The sequence below is a fragment of the Patiria miniata genome, unplaced genomic scaffold (assembly GCF_015706575.1).
Source record: "Patiria miniata isolate m_02_andy unplaced genomic scaffold, ASM1570657v1 HiC_scaffold_5, whole genome shotgun sequence".
In the NCBI taxonomy this organism is placed as follows: Eukaryota; Metazoa; Echinodermata; class Asteroidea; order Valvatida; family Asterinidae; genus Patiria; species Patiria miniata.
In genome coordinates this window covers 8,965,064-8,982,971 of record NW_024037072.1, presented here as the reverse complement: position 1 = coordinate 8,982,971, position 17,908 = coordinate 8,965,064, and the positions used below count along the sequence as shown (strand labels likewise).

Genomic DNA, 17,908 nt, shown 5'->3' with positions numbered 1-17,908 from the left:
GTTGTTAGTTGACAGGGTTGACACACTGCTGAATGGACCCCTTAATTATAAGGAGGACGAGCCAGTATATTTTTGAATTGAATGTCAAAACAAATACATGTACATTGTTTTAATTCCATCTAAATAGGAGGGTCAACTCGTAATGACAACTTAATTTGGGACCTTCCCAACAGAAATGATTTAGTTGGACCAGCGGCACCAGCCCAACTATTGTCCTGCACTTGGCATAGTTTTCAGGGCATACAACATGTAAATCATTGAAAAAAACATCAATTTGCCTTTATTACATGTTGTAAATTACAACATGAGTCACTTACATGTATGGTACAATTCCATGTATTTTCCCTGGCACTTAACAAATGTGCATGTGTGACTGACGTGTATGTATAGCATATTTCGTACGCACGCCTTAAGCACAGAGAATCAACTTCCTAGTTGGGCCAGCCTAACTGGGACACTTAATTTGGGACTGTACTGTCCAAACTTAAAGTTTAGGTCAATGGTATACATGTAGTTTGGGCAGAACAAAGACACTCAATGTCCCTTAATTTGACTTGATTGTTGTAACATCTCTGTTTGTTTTCAGCCTGGGATCTCTGTTTATCACTGATGGACCTCGGTGAAGTTTCCATCATCAAAACCAGTCCACGTTTTGCATATGGGATATTGGGAAGGTAGGTTTTTCCATATTGGATTTACCACTACAATACAATGACTGAGGCATTAAGAGAGATCTATACAGAAAGCAATTGGTTAAAGAAAAACTGTGTCCTAGAATGAGCCCAATTGGGCTACAAAACGCACTTTGAACAAAATGCTGTTAATTAAGAACATTTAAAAGTAGCGTATAAACAACCACAAAACTATATCCTTTAAAAACTGAATCTAAAAATTAATGTGGCCTGACGTTGCGAACTTAGCAAGTTCTTCTTCAGAGGCTAAAACAGAAATGACAGAGGTACATACATTAACATGGGGTGCACACAAACATGCAGGGCTGAAAGAAGAAACACAAAAGGAGGATTAGGTGGGAAAGGTGTGGAAAGATGAAGGGGAGGGTGGATGAGAGAACAAAGAAACAAAGGGAGATGGCAAACCACAAGGGGTCTGGTGTAAACAGGGGAGGGACCAGAAAGGGGAAGGATCAAAGGTCACAGGGAGTGGGAACGGACAAAAGAGTGTGAGAGTGAAGGGGGATGATGCTGGGGGGGGGGAACAGTATGGAGGTGGAAAGGGATGAAAGATGGGTAAACACAAACAAGGAAGACCAGGTGGATTTTCTGTAACAGAAGACAATGGAGGAAGAAAAGGATTAATCATTTCCAAGTTGGATGTTGAGACCATGTGGTTGAATAGTTCGAAGACGATTCATCCACACTTTCTCTCTGCTGCGGCGAACTGAGTCCTTGCGATGGCCAAGAGATTCAATGCCCTGCAAAATCATATCAGAAATGGAGTGGTTAGGCAGGTTGAAGTGATGACCAACAGGGGTGTCTAGTTTCTTGGTGTTGACCGTTGACCGGTGGGCATAGAAACGCTTCTTGAGCGTATTCTTAGTCTCACCTACATACTGCACTCCACAGACCCTGCAAGAAATGAGATATATGACATTAGAGGTGTTACAAGTGATGTTACCAATGGTTCTGCGGGTAGTGACAGAAGAGTGGCCAGAAAAGGAGTCAGACTCCTGGATATGAATCTGGCAGACAACACATCTGGAACTGCACTTGAAAGTACCATGCTGGGTGGGAGGGGATGCATCTAAGGATGGGACTTCAGCTCGAACAATCAAGTCCCGTAGATTTCGAGGACGCCTGTAAGCCAATGTGGGGCCGTTGGGGATGGTGCGGGCAAGGCGATCTGAAGTATGGAGGATATGATGATTGTCATTAGTGATTTTGCGAAGGGGAGGGAGATTGGGGTGAAACGTGGTTACCAAGGGAATCATGGGTTTGGCCATGGCATCAGGGGCCTTTCCCGTGAGAGCTAGATTTCTGGGGATAGCTTTAGCTCTGGCAATGGCACGATGAACTTGGCGAGAGCTGTGACCCCTGGCCACCAAGTTGTTCCTCAATATCTGTGTATGGCGGGAGAAATCGGAATCATTAGAACAAATTCTTCTGAGTCTGAGTGCCTGGCTAAACGCTATGCCAGTTTTGCAGTGCCTGGGGTGACAGCTGGAGGAGTGGAGGTACTGGTGGGTGTCTGTGGGTTTGGAATACAGGTCAGTGGTTAGTGAGTTGCCTTGCTTGCGGACGGTGACATCCAGAAAGTGGGTTTGGTGAGCCGAGAACTCCGACGTGAATTTGATGGTTCTGTGGAAGGAATTGATGTGGTTAGTGAAGGTCAAGAGACTGTCCTCATCACTGGTCCAGATGAAAAAAACATCATCAATATATCTCCGCCAGATCCAAGGGCGACATGGGGCCGAGGCAAGAATGCGTTCTTCGAGGTCGCCCATGAAGAGGCAAGCCATAGAGGGAGCCATGCGAGTGCCGTGTACCTGTAGATAGTGTTCACCAAGGAAGGAAAAATTGTTCTTCGTTAGTATAAGTCTCATGAGGGTGCCAACATCACTGATGGGAGGAGTCGTGTGTCCTGCCTTGGCCAGAGCCAAGGAGCAAGCACGAACACCCTCCTCATGTGGGATGTTGGTGTACAGAGATGAGACGTCGAAAGTCCCAATGATGGCTGTGCTGGGAATCTGGTCCTTGATTCCTTCAAGCTTGCGTAGGAAGTCTGGGGTGTCGTGAATGTATGACGAAATCTGTGGGACAAGGGGTTTGAGAAAACTGTCAATGAACAGGGAGATGCGTTCCGTGGGTGAGCCATTACCTTTTAAAACTGGGCATTTTTGCTTTATTCTTGTGTTATGCATGTGAGGACTATTTTCGGGGTCCACTTTTGCGACCCCAAAAGGCCGTGCTGTTCACGCTACATGTAGCTGTGATTCTAGCCATAAAGTGTTCGTGTTCTGCAGATACATTTGTAAGAAACCACATTTGTGCATTGGTGCTGTGTGTAATTTTATTTAACATACCGGTACACAACATGTATCGTACATTGACTGAAACGACAGGAAAAAAGTTAGGCGAAGTAAAAAAAAAAACATGTTTAGCGTCCCCGCCCGCTTCCTTTTTAGAGGCCGCCTCCTTTTTTTTTTTTTTTTTTTTTTTTTTAAAGACAAAAATTGATAAAATTTTAACGATCTCTGACGAAAGAAATCGTATTTTTAGACTTTTATACCGTGTATAAAGCTGTGGAAATAGTCAATGAGTCCAAGTGGCAGCAATTTTGAAAAAAAGCTGGTAACCATCTTGAAAAATAGCCCGGCTGCGTTGTCTTGGAAAATGTGTCGGGCGGCCATTTTGAAAAAAAAAAAAAAAAAAAAAGGGCCTCCTCCTTCCTTTTTGTCAAAGAGGCAGGACGCTAAACATGTTTTTTTTTTTATTTTGCCTTATGCGTACTCCGTCGTGTCCGATGTAAACAACTAGGTTTTTTTTCATCTTTGCTACAGAACGGTAAGACATTTCCTTTCAAACGGATGTTTGAAATACTGTAGGATAAGTAAACAATCCAAAACATGAAAATTTCGTGGATTTCAGGATGCAGTGCCCCTTGAAAGTCAGTCAGGGACCAATTTTATGGTGCCGTTGATAAGCAGGAAATTTCATAAATAGCAAGTTTAACCCCTTAACAAGTTTTGTCCTCTCAATGCCTTTCTCCATGCAACACAAAGAGCGCCTAGGAACCATAACAACTACAGCAATACTGGTTAAAAAGCCTACACTGTAAATCAAATGGTAAGTGACCAAAATCAGCTCTAAACATACATGTACATGTATTAAAACTTCTCCAAAAATTAGCAGTGGCACTTGTGACTATACTGTCAGTATTATGAATAGAAATATCATGTCCCAGATGCATACATGTAGCTTTGTCAGTGTTACTTAGCAAAATATTATCAACTGTTATTGTGCAATTCATATTTTGACAATCACGACATCTAAAATGCAAAAACTGACTCTTTGTACAACTGAAATATTAATATCAAAGTTATTCACATATTTTTCACAGACAGTGATCATAGTCTGTAGACCCTTTCATGGGCCTTCAAGTAATAACATCTGCATACATATATATGCTAGACATCCAACATAATTGTTACATGTACCTATATGTACAGTACTGTACATGTAAGTGACAACCAACACCACTATTTTGTAATTCATCAGTGAAACCATCTAAACACAGGGAAAACAAAACAGGAGATAAGACTAAGTCTCCTGTGATCTGATGCTTGGGGTATGGTGTTCCAGAGCTTAGGACAGGCAATAATGAAGGCACAGTCAGTGGAGGTGTTCTTGGATCTCTGCACCGACAATAGTGTACCATCGTTACTGGAACGAAGGCCAGGTCGGCAAGATACACGTTTAGCTGGATGAGGCGGTTAAGGTAATGAGGAGCTGTGTGAGGGAGACATTTGAAGATGAGGAGGGCTATCTTGAATTCAATTCTTTGCCGGATGGGAAGCCAGTGAAGTTGGTTAAGTACATGTAGTAGGGAAGCCAATTCACGCCTGTCAGCAGTGAATAAAAGGCGTGCAGCATGGTTTTGTAGTCGTTGAAGTTTATCCAGACCTGACTCAGCGATACCATATATTAGAGAGTTACCATAATCCAGACGGGACAGAACTAATGCAGGGATGACGTAGTGACACGTTTCAAAATCCAGGAACCGGCAAATTCGTGAGATGTTGCGAAGTTGAAAGTGGATATTGCGGTTGAGGTTGTGAACATGATGATATTGTCCCCTATTTTCAGAGTAATGGGAAGTAAATTGCGGAGTGTGTGTGTCGAGGCCGCTACCAGAAATTCAGTCTTTGAATCGTTTAGTTTGAGCAAGTTTTGTGTCATCCATAGGTCTTCAAATCTTGAATGCAGGTTGACAGTCTAGTTAGAGCAGATTTGATCGTTTCCGGATCTTTGGGGTTGAAGCTGCTGTAGATTGATGAGTATCGTCCACATGGAAACTAATAAAGACCATGCTCACGAATGATGTCTCCGATCGGCTTTATATAGATGGTGAATGCCAACGGACCTAATACCGAGCCTTGTGGTACCCCATAGTCCAGTGGTTTTGGGTGCGAAAACATGCCGTCAATACACATGCTACACGATCTGTTCCTAAGATAACTTCGGAACCAAATTAGTGCCTTTTCCATCAGGCTAATGGAATTACTCAGCATCCGTAGAAGGATCTGGTGGTTCACAGTGTCGAAGGTGGAACTTAAATCAAGGACAAGAAACACGCAATCTCATTACCAAAGGAGACAAGTTTTTGTCAAGTAATTTTTAAAAAAGTTTACAATAATGAATCCGATCAAGTGCCGTAGACGCATCTAACAAGACGGTAATAAACAGTGCTCCTATGAAAATTGTAATGAGAAATAACTTTATTCATGACAGAAGTACATTAAGTGGTGGAGGCATGTTATTTAAATCCAAACTGAGTATCATAACTCTTAAAGCACTCTATTCCTTCACGACAATTGCCCAGTCAAAAACTTTGCCAACGATCGATGCTACTAAGAGTGATATCCCTATAGTTGTCAGAACTACTTAACACTCTTGCACTTTGGAATGGAGGCCATGGTACCACAAATCATACTTCCTGGACAAATGCCATGAATTAACAACAAACTCAAAAAGAAGATAGATTAAATCTACCATCCGCAGAGAATTTTTTTTGGGGGGGCGGTGAAGCAATAGGTGATGTGATTGACCTCAGTAGATAGGTCCCTTATAGTTGACTAGACTGGTCAAACTTTTGTAAACTAACCTTGTTCATGTTGTTTGAAGCCAACATAGTCCAGCTATTGTTAAATTACCTGGTATTTATGAGACTTGCTCTGGGTTTCAAACCATATACATGATATATGAAGTACTACTGCACCTCATGATTCCCATGCTTTCACTGAGCATTTTATTCTTTGCTTGTATTCCTGCAGGTTGCCAGATGTTCCACCCAATGCAGAGATAACGTACGAGTTGGAACTGCTAAATGTACAACCAGCACCAGACCCAGGAGAAATGACAATAGATGAACTATGTCTCGCGGGGTAAGAATGTAAATTTTGGCACAAACTAGACCAGTTTAAATTAGTACCTATAACCCAAGGCTGTCAGACCTCAATCATTATAGGGCATTAAGGACCTTTTCTTTTTTTAATCCTCTTCTCAAAATAACATTGAGGCCCTTGATCTTTAGTCTTTACCATTGCCGCTTTCACCAAGAGACAAATTGGTTTCACAAAATTCACAGGATTTGAAAATGTGTCTCTTTATGAATAACACGATATGACATTCACAATTATCTTTTTTATTTGCAACTTTGCAACAAGACAATTTCCCAGGTCTGAAACCCAACGTTCAATTTCATCCATAATAAGAACCACGCCACAGTCTGCCACATTAGCAATTTAGTTTACAAAATGTACATCCTTGTTTCAAAATTTCCAGGCATGATTTAACCCCAATTGAATCTGATGTGATTTAGTGTAGTAAAATGCTGGTGTTTTTAAGTTTCTTAGGCTCAGACGTGCTTTTAGGTTTCATTTGATAACTTTTTACCTTGTTGTTGATAGAGACAAGAAAAGAGAAAGGGGCAATGAACTTTACTCCAGGAAGGACTACTCTGGTGCTATTAACTCATACACAAAGTAAGTCTTGATTTTACATCAGATTTGTAATGGTACATTAGACAAAGTTAGATTTGTAATCGAGTCAGTCACAAGTCACAGTCTTCACAATTCAATCACTAGTCATCCAATCTTAAGTCAAATTGCATTTTATTCAAGTGAACTGTAACAAAGACATTCCTTTGTCCCATTTATTTATGTGTGAACTGACTTGTGACCAGATTTGTGATTTGAGTTGTGGTTTGACTTGTGATCATGGTGAAAGACTTGCTTACAGCTCTGTGTACCTCTTTCACTCTCGTTAGATAGACCTACCCTGCTCACATCAGTGTCACATCAGTCTTTTCGGGGGGGGGGGGAAACAAAATGTAAATTAAAGGTGTGAATTGACAGTTCTGAATTATTTTTTGGTTCCTCAGGGCCCTGAAACTGTTTGAAAAAGCAAAGGTGAGTTTATAAGAGTTTTATTCCTGTTTGTAAATTGTAGATAAAAGCGATATATCAGAGTCTCACATTTAGAATTATAAATTGCTTGAGCGAAGATTACTAAAAATCCTATCTTGTACATTTTCTCCTACCTAAAAAAAGCGAAGGTCTTCCAAGCACATTATTTTTTAGTATGAAGTAATTATCTGCACTCTGAAAACTTGTAATATTTGTGTGGTTACTGTTGATTTTTTTAATGTCTGATACAGGTTTCAGATGATGATAGTGCTAAACTAGCTGTGATGGAGTTGAAGGTCAAGTGCTATAATAACCTGGCAGCTGCCCAATTAAAGGTGAGCCGTGCTGTTGTCAGTCACATAATCAGGTTAAATTCCATGGAGCTGCTAAGCAAACCACTTTATGCTTACAGTGGCTAAATCAAATTTACATAGAAGCAGTAAGCACAGGAAAGAGCATGCTATCTTCTGAAACAGAACTTGCGTAATGCTACAACAGAAATTCACACGTGCCCACAAGTGTTGGCACATCTTCCCATGAAATATTCTCAAGATTAGCACAACCTTTCTGCTAACCATATAACAGTGCCATGAAATTACCGCAAGCCACTCAGGGCATTGGGCAGAAAGTTGGCACAAAGTTGGCTGCTTTGAGCAGCACAAATACCTTTTCGTTATACTCGTCAGCTCACCAGAAGCTCAGTGTATGAATATGTCCCTTGCAGATTGATGCGTATGATCCTGCTTTGAAGTCCTGTAGCAATGCTTTGGACATAGAACCTGAAAATGTCAAGGCGCTCTTCAGAAAAGGAAAAGTAAGTTTGATGATTAGCCACAATTTATCGTATGCAGAACAAATTAGGGCTGAGTCAATTCGAATAATTGAATATTCGAATATTCGACCTTCCAATCGATCGAATATTCGAATATTCGGTTATTTGGCCATTCCAAATTCCCTCAAGAGCAAAAATATGCCATACATGTACATGTAGTCAACGTACGTGCGCACGTCAGCATGCCATGCATGATTTCTTCACAGGTAAGTCAGGTATTTGACAACAATCAGTTGTTCTTCAGTCGTCAGTAATTTAAAGATTAACAATAACCAGAGAAGCTGGAGTGAAGGATTCCTTGTTTGCATGGGGGACGTATTAAGCCGTGAACCCCAAACACGGCGGGTGGCGTCAGCTATTGTGACTCTCCGACCCTTAATTCGCAAACAGGAACCGAGCATATCTATTACTGGAAGCTTCTTGAAGTCTACAAAACGGTGTACTTCCTAGTCACAGTATTGAGGATAAAAAAACAATCACTTTTATAATAACTCGCACTTTTGTCACCAAGAATTGAGGAAATGATTTTATATCATTTTAAATAAACTTATTCTCAACAACCAAAAACTCCAAGAAAAAAACCTATGATATTGAATGTCTTTATTCAATGAAATATGGGTCTTTGAGTTGTAAATGCATATTTAAGTTTATGCAAATAATGGGCGTGGGCGCGGCATACACACGCCCCAGCTTGACACGTGCAAAGCAGTATTTCCTTGTTTGCCCACAGGGGATGTATTATAAGCTGTGTACCCAAAACACGAAGGGTGACATTTCAGCAAAAAAAAAAAAAAATCGCCAGCCGATCTCCGGCGGGCGCATTGTTGGCGGGCTAATTAGGGCACAGGCGCGCTGACCCGGTTCTTTTGTCTGGCTAAGTGCGTGCTCTGGAGATAACTTTCTAACAAATAGGCCACTAAAAGGTTTGGATATTCCAACTTGCAACATTTTGATACATTTTGTCTAGCTGTGGTTTTCTATGCTGGGAATCAGGGGTACGGTGCGGTGAGTTGACCGCAAAGTCTGTCTGGCGAAATAAATGAGAGCTCTTTTGAGTTTGAAATCCTCTCTGTTGTCTGCCCTTTTTCTTGCGTTTTGCTCGACTTGGAGGACATAAGCCAGAGGTTCCCGCTATTATTACTGAAAGTATAATTGCTGAACTAGTTTTTGAAGTGTTTATGTATGTTTTATTTGTGCAAATATTGGGTGCAATTAGCAGACTAACCCAGCGAACAAAGCTGACGGACAGCGAACGAAAATGTGTTCGATAAAAGGGTGCTCTGATCAGTTGAGAGAACTAGATTATTTTGTACATGTACATGTATATATTTACGGAGGCATTGAGGCGAACATCTAACAGCCATAATAAATTTACCCCTAAAAGTAAACAAGAAATTCTTTTAGAAAAATCCCAGAGTCCGTAACGTAAATGAACCAAGGTTTTCAAAACGTTTTAATGTAATGTTGGGGTTCATGACAAGTTTTCTACAACACCGCCACGTGCTGTGAGCAGCATACTGCGTGCAAGGCGATTCCCTATAACCACGTGCATTCGACACGATTGAACAGGCGATGGAAAACTTTGGGGGAATTGGCTTCGCTGTATCAGTGTAATGTACCGCTTCTTGTGCGACCCTGTGCGAGCAGTACGTCCCTTAAAATAAGTACATGAAAACGGAAAATACAAAGGCCCACACAGAAAAAAGAAATCAAGTTCTTTGCATGAGGTTGCAGAGGTCTTCTACATCGATGTTGGCATGCCATTTTCGCGATATCCAGTAAGCCCCTCCCACTGCGCACGTGGGCAAATTAACACGTGCTCCTCTCCAATGCCACGCTGCATTTTCTGCATATGCTGCACAAATGTACATGTAACACCAACGCGCGGGGAAACTTGCCAGGATCGCATCGGGGAAAAACAACGGCGGTTTTCTTTTGAAAGTAGGGATTGTAAGTAGGACAACAACAACAAAAAATACAGACAACGGAAACGTTACTACTCATGCTAGAAGTTTGATATGAAAAGGTGTCAGGAAGTGTTTTGTGAAGACATGAAAGACAAAATGTCTTGTTTATCTTGTCGGAAGCATCAGCGATTGGTGTTGCAGTCTGGCGTTAAAAAAATGGGTTGGCTTTACTGCAAGCACTCCCAAAGCAGAAGTAATATATGAATGGCATTATTGCTTGGCATATACGTGTATACAAGCTACTTTTATGGGTTTTTTTGGCAGCAACTTGAAACTTAACTTTGAGAATACACTTTTGTTGTTAAAAAAAAAGAGTTTTTTTCACCTTTTTATTTCATTGCATATCACCACCGAATATTCTTATTCGAAAATAAATATTCGAATATTCGTTTATCGATCGAATAACCGAATATCCGAATATTCGGCACAGCCCTAGAACAAATGACAGCTGCAATGTAACTCTGAACTAATAGTTGGCAGTTCCAGTAATACTTTCAATTCTTATATTTGTAGGCCAGCTGGTAACTGATTAGTTTTTGATCAGTTATTCATTCTCATACATTTTTGTCATATTAGTTATGGTTTAAATCAAATGGGTGATTTATTAAATTGCCAGCATTTGTTTAATTTTGCCAAAAAAATTCAGCTACCAGTACCCCTAACCCGATATCCCATTATTTCAGTTTGATTGTTCAACATGCAGAAGGAACTGTTCCAACTCAGACTTGTTAATTTCCTCATGTCATTATGCCAACAGGTCCTTGCAAGTCAGGGAGAATATGAACAAGCCATCGGTACAATGAAGGAAGCATTATCACGAGAACCATCAAATAAAGTAAAACACAACTCGCAGACATTTTAACCTATGATAACATTGAGCTATTTGGGGGAATTTATAATGAACTTCAATTTAAAGACCCCCAGATTTTCTGTTTCCAGTCATAACTATCCACTTGGTACAAGAGTAGTGTTTGTATGTACTCGCACATCACAAGTCAGTTGCAATTAATAGCAATGATATTAATCTAACCGAAAAATATACCATTAGGGGGACATTCCCATAGACTTGTGCACAAATAGTAATCTGACTTTCCTGACCCCTTACCCAATTTCCCTTATCCTACCCCCACAAATTTTGGTATTTTTACTAATTAGACAATGAGCAATTGATCTAGCCTATTAGCCACAGTAAAATGTTGCCTCTAAATAGGAGCTGAAGCATTAGAGGGAGACATTGAAATGTCTCCCTAATTCCACGTCTCCCAAATGTAATCCTCCCACGCGAAAGTGTCTCCCAAATGGTATAATTTGCGATAGAAATAATAATATTAATAACAAATGACATTGCGCCCAAATTTGCCAATAAACGTTATAATAATAAACAAAATGTAACAAATATATAACTTCAGAAAACAATTTGTAAACATAAAATTATGTTAAATATCAATAGAAGGCATGTAAATGTTAAAGATTTAAATATTAAAAACAGGAAAACTGAGAAGGGTGCCATTGGGACAGCAATAAAACAAAATAAACACACAACCCGAGTCAATCAACAAAGAATGAAAAATGCATTGGAAGGAATAAAAATGGATAACTGACATGAACCTAGAAAAATCTACCATCCCTTTACAATGGAAAAACTGCACTTCAGGTCACAAGTCACTTCACAATTAAAAGGTGAAGAAAAATGAACAGGGAACCACTTTGTCACAGTACATTACTAAACGTGTGATTCTACTTTGGACTGAGTTACTTGTTGCTGGTTTATGATGGCTTGATTACAACTCTGTGTGTGGATACAATGTTTTAAACTTCCTGTCCAGTTGTGGTATGTACAATTTCTTGCACATCTATTAAAACCGTATTCTTGACCTTCTAGGTCATCCATAATGAGTTGTCTCGGCTCACGAACCGAGAGTCCAAGGAACGCCAATCAGAGAGGCAACTGTACCAGCGCATGGTGGGAGACATGGCCAGTGTCACTCAAATCAATCCAAGACAAAAAATGGTAAGTACGTACCAACTCAAATAATCCGGTTTGGTATTCCAGCTGCACTTCTACACATCAACATTTGAAACGTTTCTGTACGGATAAGCAGTCGATTTGCTGCATGAAAAACAATGGAGGATACCAACAAAATGCACATAAACCTGTACAACGAGAGATACTATGGCTGTGTTAAAGCCAGTCACTCGTGTTAACACAAGTAAAAGTCCTGAGCACATGAACACCACTTCACCTTGGACTCAGTGCCCCTACAGAGATGCCACAGGTTTGGGTGGACATTCAAACTGGTAAAGTGAAATTGATTCAGATGAAATCTGTGGTCACACATTCCCGTCTACTGTTACTACAATGAGTGTACATGCTGTTATATGTTAGGGAAATAACTGGAACGGACTCACCGCAATCCATAGACACTGATAGAGTAAGACTCGTTCATAGCGAGCTGCCATCTTGGAACTCCTTTTATTTGATAACATGTAGTTCGTGCCATACGACATCTCCCCCTTTTCTAGAACAAAATAAACTGGTTAAGAAAACACATTTACAATGCACATGATTGAGTCTGGGTGTTCAATGTTAGAAAGTGTCTGCAAAATGTTGAGTGTTCCAAATCAGCTCCTAGAGTCCAATGTTCTTGGTTCAAGCAGATTTCTAGAGTTCTTGAATTAAATCAGAATGAATTTGTAATTCAGAGATGAGTGCGAGATAATGCAAGATTGATTGATTTTAACCGAGTAATGAGTGATGGAGTGAGGACAGTTCAGTGTTCTAGTACATGACGTAATCCTGCTGCCATGCTGGTGGTTTCCTCATTTGCTGAGACTGTCTCACTCCCTGTTGCTGAGCATCTGGGTTTTGTTGGACTGGATCCTCCAGTTGCATCTCGAAGTCTGGCTCAGGTGGTGGTTGTGGCATCCGGACAATATGCCGCCTGTTCCGACGATATTCTGCGCCATTCACTCTCACGATGTAAGAACGGGGTGTGTCTGCTTTACAGAGGACCTCTCCGATTGGACCAAGTTTGCCCTTTGTTCTGATCTTCACCCGGGCTCCTGTTTCCAGTTGATCCAATGCCTTGGCGCCATGTTTCTGGTTGAAGTAGACTTCTCCCTTGGACTTGGATGCAGCGTCTGCTTGTTTCAACTTTGTCTGGTTGATTGGTTTCTGAAGGAGATTCTTGGGCAACATTGGTAGGGTAGTGGGTAACTCTCGTCCCATCATCAGACTTGCCGGACTGACACCAAGACTTGGAAGTGGGGTCGCGCGGTATGTCATGAGAGCTCGTATGGGATCTGGTTGACGCAGGATACTCTTGGCCACATGGACAGCTTTTTCGGCCTGCCCATTTGCATGGGGATAGTGTGGACTGGTGGTGATGTGGTTGAAGCCAAACTCTCTAGCAAACTGTTGAAACTCTCCCAGGAATTGTGGGCCGTTATCTGATACAACAACTTCAGGGATCCCATATCGTGCAAAGGTAGTTTTCATGAAGTTGATGACTGCTAAGGCTGTTGTCTTCACAAGGTGATGAATCTCGATCCACCTCGAGTAGTAGTCAACGATCACTAAGTACACCTTCCCTTTCAGCTCTGCAAGATCGCACGCGATTCGTTGCCATGCTCGTTTGGGTAAAGGTGTTGACATCAGGGGTTCCGCCTTCAGTGCTGGTTGCTTTTCTCTACAAAACTCGCATTGTTGAATGTGCTGCGCGATGTCAGTACCGATTCCAGGCCACCATATGGCTTGATTTGCACGGAGTCGGCTCTTGGTGACCCCATGGTGACCCTCATGGAGTTTCTCCAGCATTTCCTGCTGCATCTTCTGTGGGATGATGATGCGGTCCCCATATGTCAGTATGCCGTTGATCTGGCTTATCTTATCTTGTTCCTCCCAGTATCGCTTGACATCAGGATCTACGTCCTTGATGTACTTCGGCCAGCCGTCTTTCACGTACGACGATACTAGGGACAATACGTTGTCTTGCACTGTCTCATCTGTGATTTCTGCAAGTTTGGCATCCGAGGCTGGCCACTGGCTTGTTACCATGCTCACGTGTGCTGCAATTTCTGCTGCGAGATCATCACTGTCATCAGATGTCTGGTCTGTATGAACTGGAGCTCTAGACAGGGTATCTGCAACGACTAGGGTCTTGCCTGGTGAGTAGACAGCTGTACAGTGGAATTTCATGAGGCGCATCAGTAAGCGCTGGCATCTCAGTGGTGCGCCACAGAGGTCCTTTGAATTGATCAAAGACACCAGTGGTTTGTGGTCGGTTTGTAGGGTCACGTGAAGTCCTCTGATGTAGACATAAAATCTCTCGCATGCCCATACGCTGGCCAACAACTCTTTCTCGATTTGGGCATACTTTCTCTCAGCAGGAGTCAGGGTACGGGAGCAGTAAGCGACTGGCTTCCATGTCTCATCTTCGTGCTGCTGTAGTAAGCATCCTCCCAGCCCATAGCTACTGGCATCTGCGCTGACCATGGTAGGTTTAGCGGGATCATAGAAGGCCAATGTGGGTGATCTGGTGAGGAGCGTCTTGAGGTGTCGGAATGCAATCTTCTGTTGTGCTCCCCACATCCAGTCAACGTTGTCTTTCAGGAGATCAGTGATTGGGGCTGCAACTGATGCTGCGTTCGGGATGAAGCGGGACAACCAATTGACCATGCCCATGAGCCTCTTGACTTCATCCTTTGATGTTGGTGGGGGCATCTGAACGATTGCTGTGATCTTCGAAGGATCAGCATGTATACCACCCTTGTCTAGCTGTAGACCCAGAAAGGTAACCGTCTCTTGAGAAAACTTCGATTTCTCTTTGTTTAGCCGCAAGCCAGCTTTCTGTAGGATTTGGACTACACGATGCACACGTTGATCGTGCTCTGCCTGTGTTCGGCCGGTGATGAGAATATCATCCATGTAGACAACTACACCATCCAGATTCACGAGTAGGTCACACATAATACGCTGATACAACTCAGGCGCTGATGTGATGCCGAAAGGGAGTCGCGTAAAACAGAAACGCCCAAATGGGGTTATGAAGGTTGTCAATTTCTGACTGTCACTAGCAAGGGGTATCTGCCAAAACCCGTGCTTTGCATCGAGTAAGGAGAACACTTGTGCACCAACAATCTTTCCCAAAACCTCTTCCAGGCTGGGGATAGTGAAACGCTCCCTCTGCACAGCTTTATTCAGTTGTCGCAGATCTACACAGAGTCGAATCTGGTTGTTCTTCTTGGGTACAATCACGATTGGAGCACACCACTCTGTCGGCTCAGTGATGCGCTTCAGGATACCTTGGGTTTCCATCTTTTCCAGTTCTTGCTTCAACTGGGGAAGTAGGGGCAAGGGGATTCTGCGAGGAGCGGTCACACAGTATGGAGTAGCGGAGTCGGTTAACTTTATGTTAACCGGTGGGCCTTCAAGACAACCCGTGCCTTCAAACACGTTGTCTCGGTTCACCATGGTGTACACCCGCTGTATCAGACCAAGTGCTTCACATGCTGTCTTGCCAATGACAGGCTGACCACTGGCAAGAATCTGGAACACCAACGAGTACTGACGATTCTTCATTTCACATGACAGTTTCTTTTGTCCAAGAGGTTTGGCCTTGCCACCAAAGTAGCCATGCAAGCGAAGTGTCGTTGGCTGCAATGTCTTATCACTGAGTTTCAGTGATTTGTACACGTTAGCGGGTAGGATGTTGACTTCCGAACCTGTATCTAGCAGGAACTGCACCATCTGTCCCTGCACTTTGATAGGTTGTCTCCACACATCACCATTTAGTATGTCATGGCTGGTGTGATGCACTGTTCCAACGAAGAAATCATTAGTTTCAGTGTCCCCATCATCGCTGTCAGTTGGATCGTGCTGTACTGTATGCAACTTCTTCGGTTTAGCGCGACACACTACCGAGAAGTGACCAAGTTTCTGGCAGTAGTTACACTTTTGTCCACTTGCTGGGCAGGATTGGTGGCTTGGATCTCTGCCACATCTACTGCATCTCTTCCCGCCTTGTTGAGGTTTGGCACGTGTCTGTGGGGGTGGCTGTTTGAACGATGGCTTGTACGGTTGCTTGTACGGTTGCTTGGCGTTTCGGTGTAGTGCGTGAACTGATACTGTGTCAGAAATCATTAGTTTCAGTGTCCCCATCATCGCTGTCAGTTGGATCGTGCTGTACTGTATGCAACTTCTTCGGTTTAGCGCGACACACTACCGAGAAGTGACCAAGTTTCTGGCAGTAGTTACACTTTTGTCCACTTGCTGGGCAGGATTGGTGGCTTGGATCTCTGCCACATCTACTGCATCTCTTCCCGCCTTGTTGAGGTTTGGCACGTGTCTGTGGGGGTGGCTGTTTGAACGATGGCTTGTACGGTTGCTTGTACGGTTGCTTGGCGTTTCGGTGTAGTGCGTGAACTGATACTGTGTCTGCATTAGGGCTGTTCTTAAATTCACGCAAGTCCTTGACAGCTGTTTCAAGGGTTTTGGCCAAGTCCACGGCTGCTTTGAAGGTGAGACCATCTTTGGTGAGAAGATGTTTCTGGATATTGTTGCTGGTCAGACCACACACAAGCCTGTCTCGCAATGCGTCGTCGAGAAACTGGCCAAATTTACATGTACTGGCCAAGTTTTGAAGTGTCATGGCATACTGTGCAATGGTCTCTGATGGCTGTTGATCCCTTTTGTAGAAGCGAAAACGCTCTGACACAACCAGGCGTTTGGGTCCATAGTGGGCGATCAACAACTCACACAGTTCTGTGTATGTTTTCTCAGTTACTAGGGTTGGCTCTGCAAGACTTTTAGCTGTTTTATACACAGTTGGACCGACTGCACTTAACAGAACAGCTGTCTTTTTCTCCTGAGCAATGTCATTTGCTTGAAAATACAAGTTCAGCCGCTCAACATAGTTACGGATATCTTCCACCTCATCATATTTGTCGAGGCGACCGATCAGCGGTGCGCGAGAGTGCGCCCCCTGTTGTGGAGTTTGTGCCATTGTTCTGAACCGTCACTCGTGCGGTGAATTTCCGACGTAAAAATGCCCTTGTTACGTGTCCAAAAAGTCAAGTGACGTTAGAATACTATGCCCTAAATGTCCGCGGGTATATTAGAAACCCAGCGCTGCCACCATGTTATATGTTAGGGAAATAACTGGAACGGACTCACCGCAATCCATAGACACTGATAGAGTAAGACTCGTTCATAGCGAGCTGCCATCTTGGAACTCCTTTTATTTGATAACATGTAGTTCGTGCCATACGACACATGCCCTGTCTGTACACCTGTTAGGCTCTTGCATATAGCAACAAGAGCCATAAACTAAAAACGGGGCCAATTTCATGGAGCTGCTAAGCAGACAATTTTGGTTAGCCAGTAATTATTGCTAAGCAAGAATCGGTATGGAGCAAGTTACAACCTGTAGACTATAAATTCAGCGACAGCCAATTTCTGAGGTGGCACCAGGCTCGCACGAGTCGCACTCAGGTAGTATGTAGGCACTGCGTTCAGGATCCTTTACTAATGTGGCGTTACCAAAATGTGTGCGCGCCTTGTCTTTTAGAACGCTTGCAGTATGCGTGGTTCCACCTTAAAAAAAAAGAAGGTTTTTAGTAATTTTTCGCTGAATTAGTCAAGACTATTTTGAGCACAGTATTATGATTATTTGTATTTTTTCGACCTCAACAGCACAAAAACAAGAACAGAAAAAAAAAATATATATATATATATACATGCACAGGACATACCCAAAAACTAGAAATACAAAAATAGCAAAACAAATACAGACCAAAAAGCTATTACAGTAAAGACGATGACAGCAGGGCAACTAGTCGAGCACAGTGAACTTCAGAAATTATGATTGCTGAGTGTATGAGGAGAGCATGCAAGTATGAGAAGTCAATCAGTGGAAGGACATCGGAAAAAACTAAGTAAAAACATACAAAATACTATGCGGGTCA

The 17,908-nt window shown here is 42.5% G+C and overlaps 1 protein-coding gene across 4 annotated transcripts in view; it reads left to right on the top strand.

Annotated features, from left to right (window-relative positions):
- The window catches only part of LOC119741551 (peptidyl-prolyl cis-trans isomerase FKBP8-like), a 28,358-nt gene that overhangs the window by 5,504 nt on the left and 4,946 nt on the right, over window positions 1-17,908 (top strand). For 3 of the 4 annotated variants that reach the window (XM_038217349.1, XM_038217348.1, XM_038217350.1), the window contains exons 3-10: window positions 587-674; window positions 6,011-6,121; window positions 6,647-6,721; window positions 7,120-7,147; window positions 7,396-7,479; window positions 7,869-7,958; window positions 10,701-10,778; window positions 11,826-11,954. In XM_038217349.1, coding sequence (XP_038073277.1) covers window positions 587-674; window positions 6,011-6,121; window positions 6,647-6,721; window positions 7,120-7,147; window positions 7,396-7,479; window positions 7,869-7,958; window positions 10,701-10,778; window positions 11,826-11,954 — 683 coding nt within the window. The remainder of the gene's footprint in view (window positions 1-586; window positions 675-6,010; window positions 6,122-6,646; window positions 6,722-7,119; window positions 7,148-7,395; window positions 7,480-7,868; window positions 7,959-10,700; window positions 10,779-11,825; window positions 11,955-17,908) is intronic. The other variant, XM_038217351.1, reaches the window with a different exon arrangement.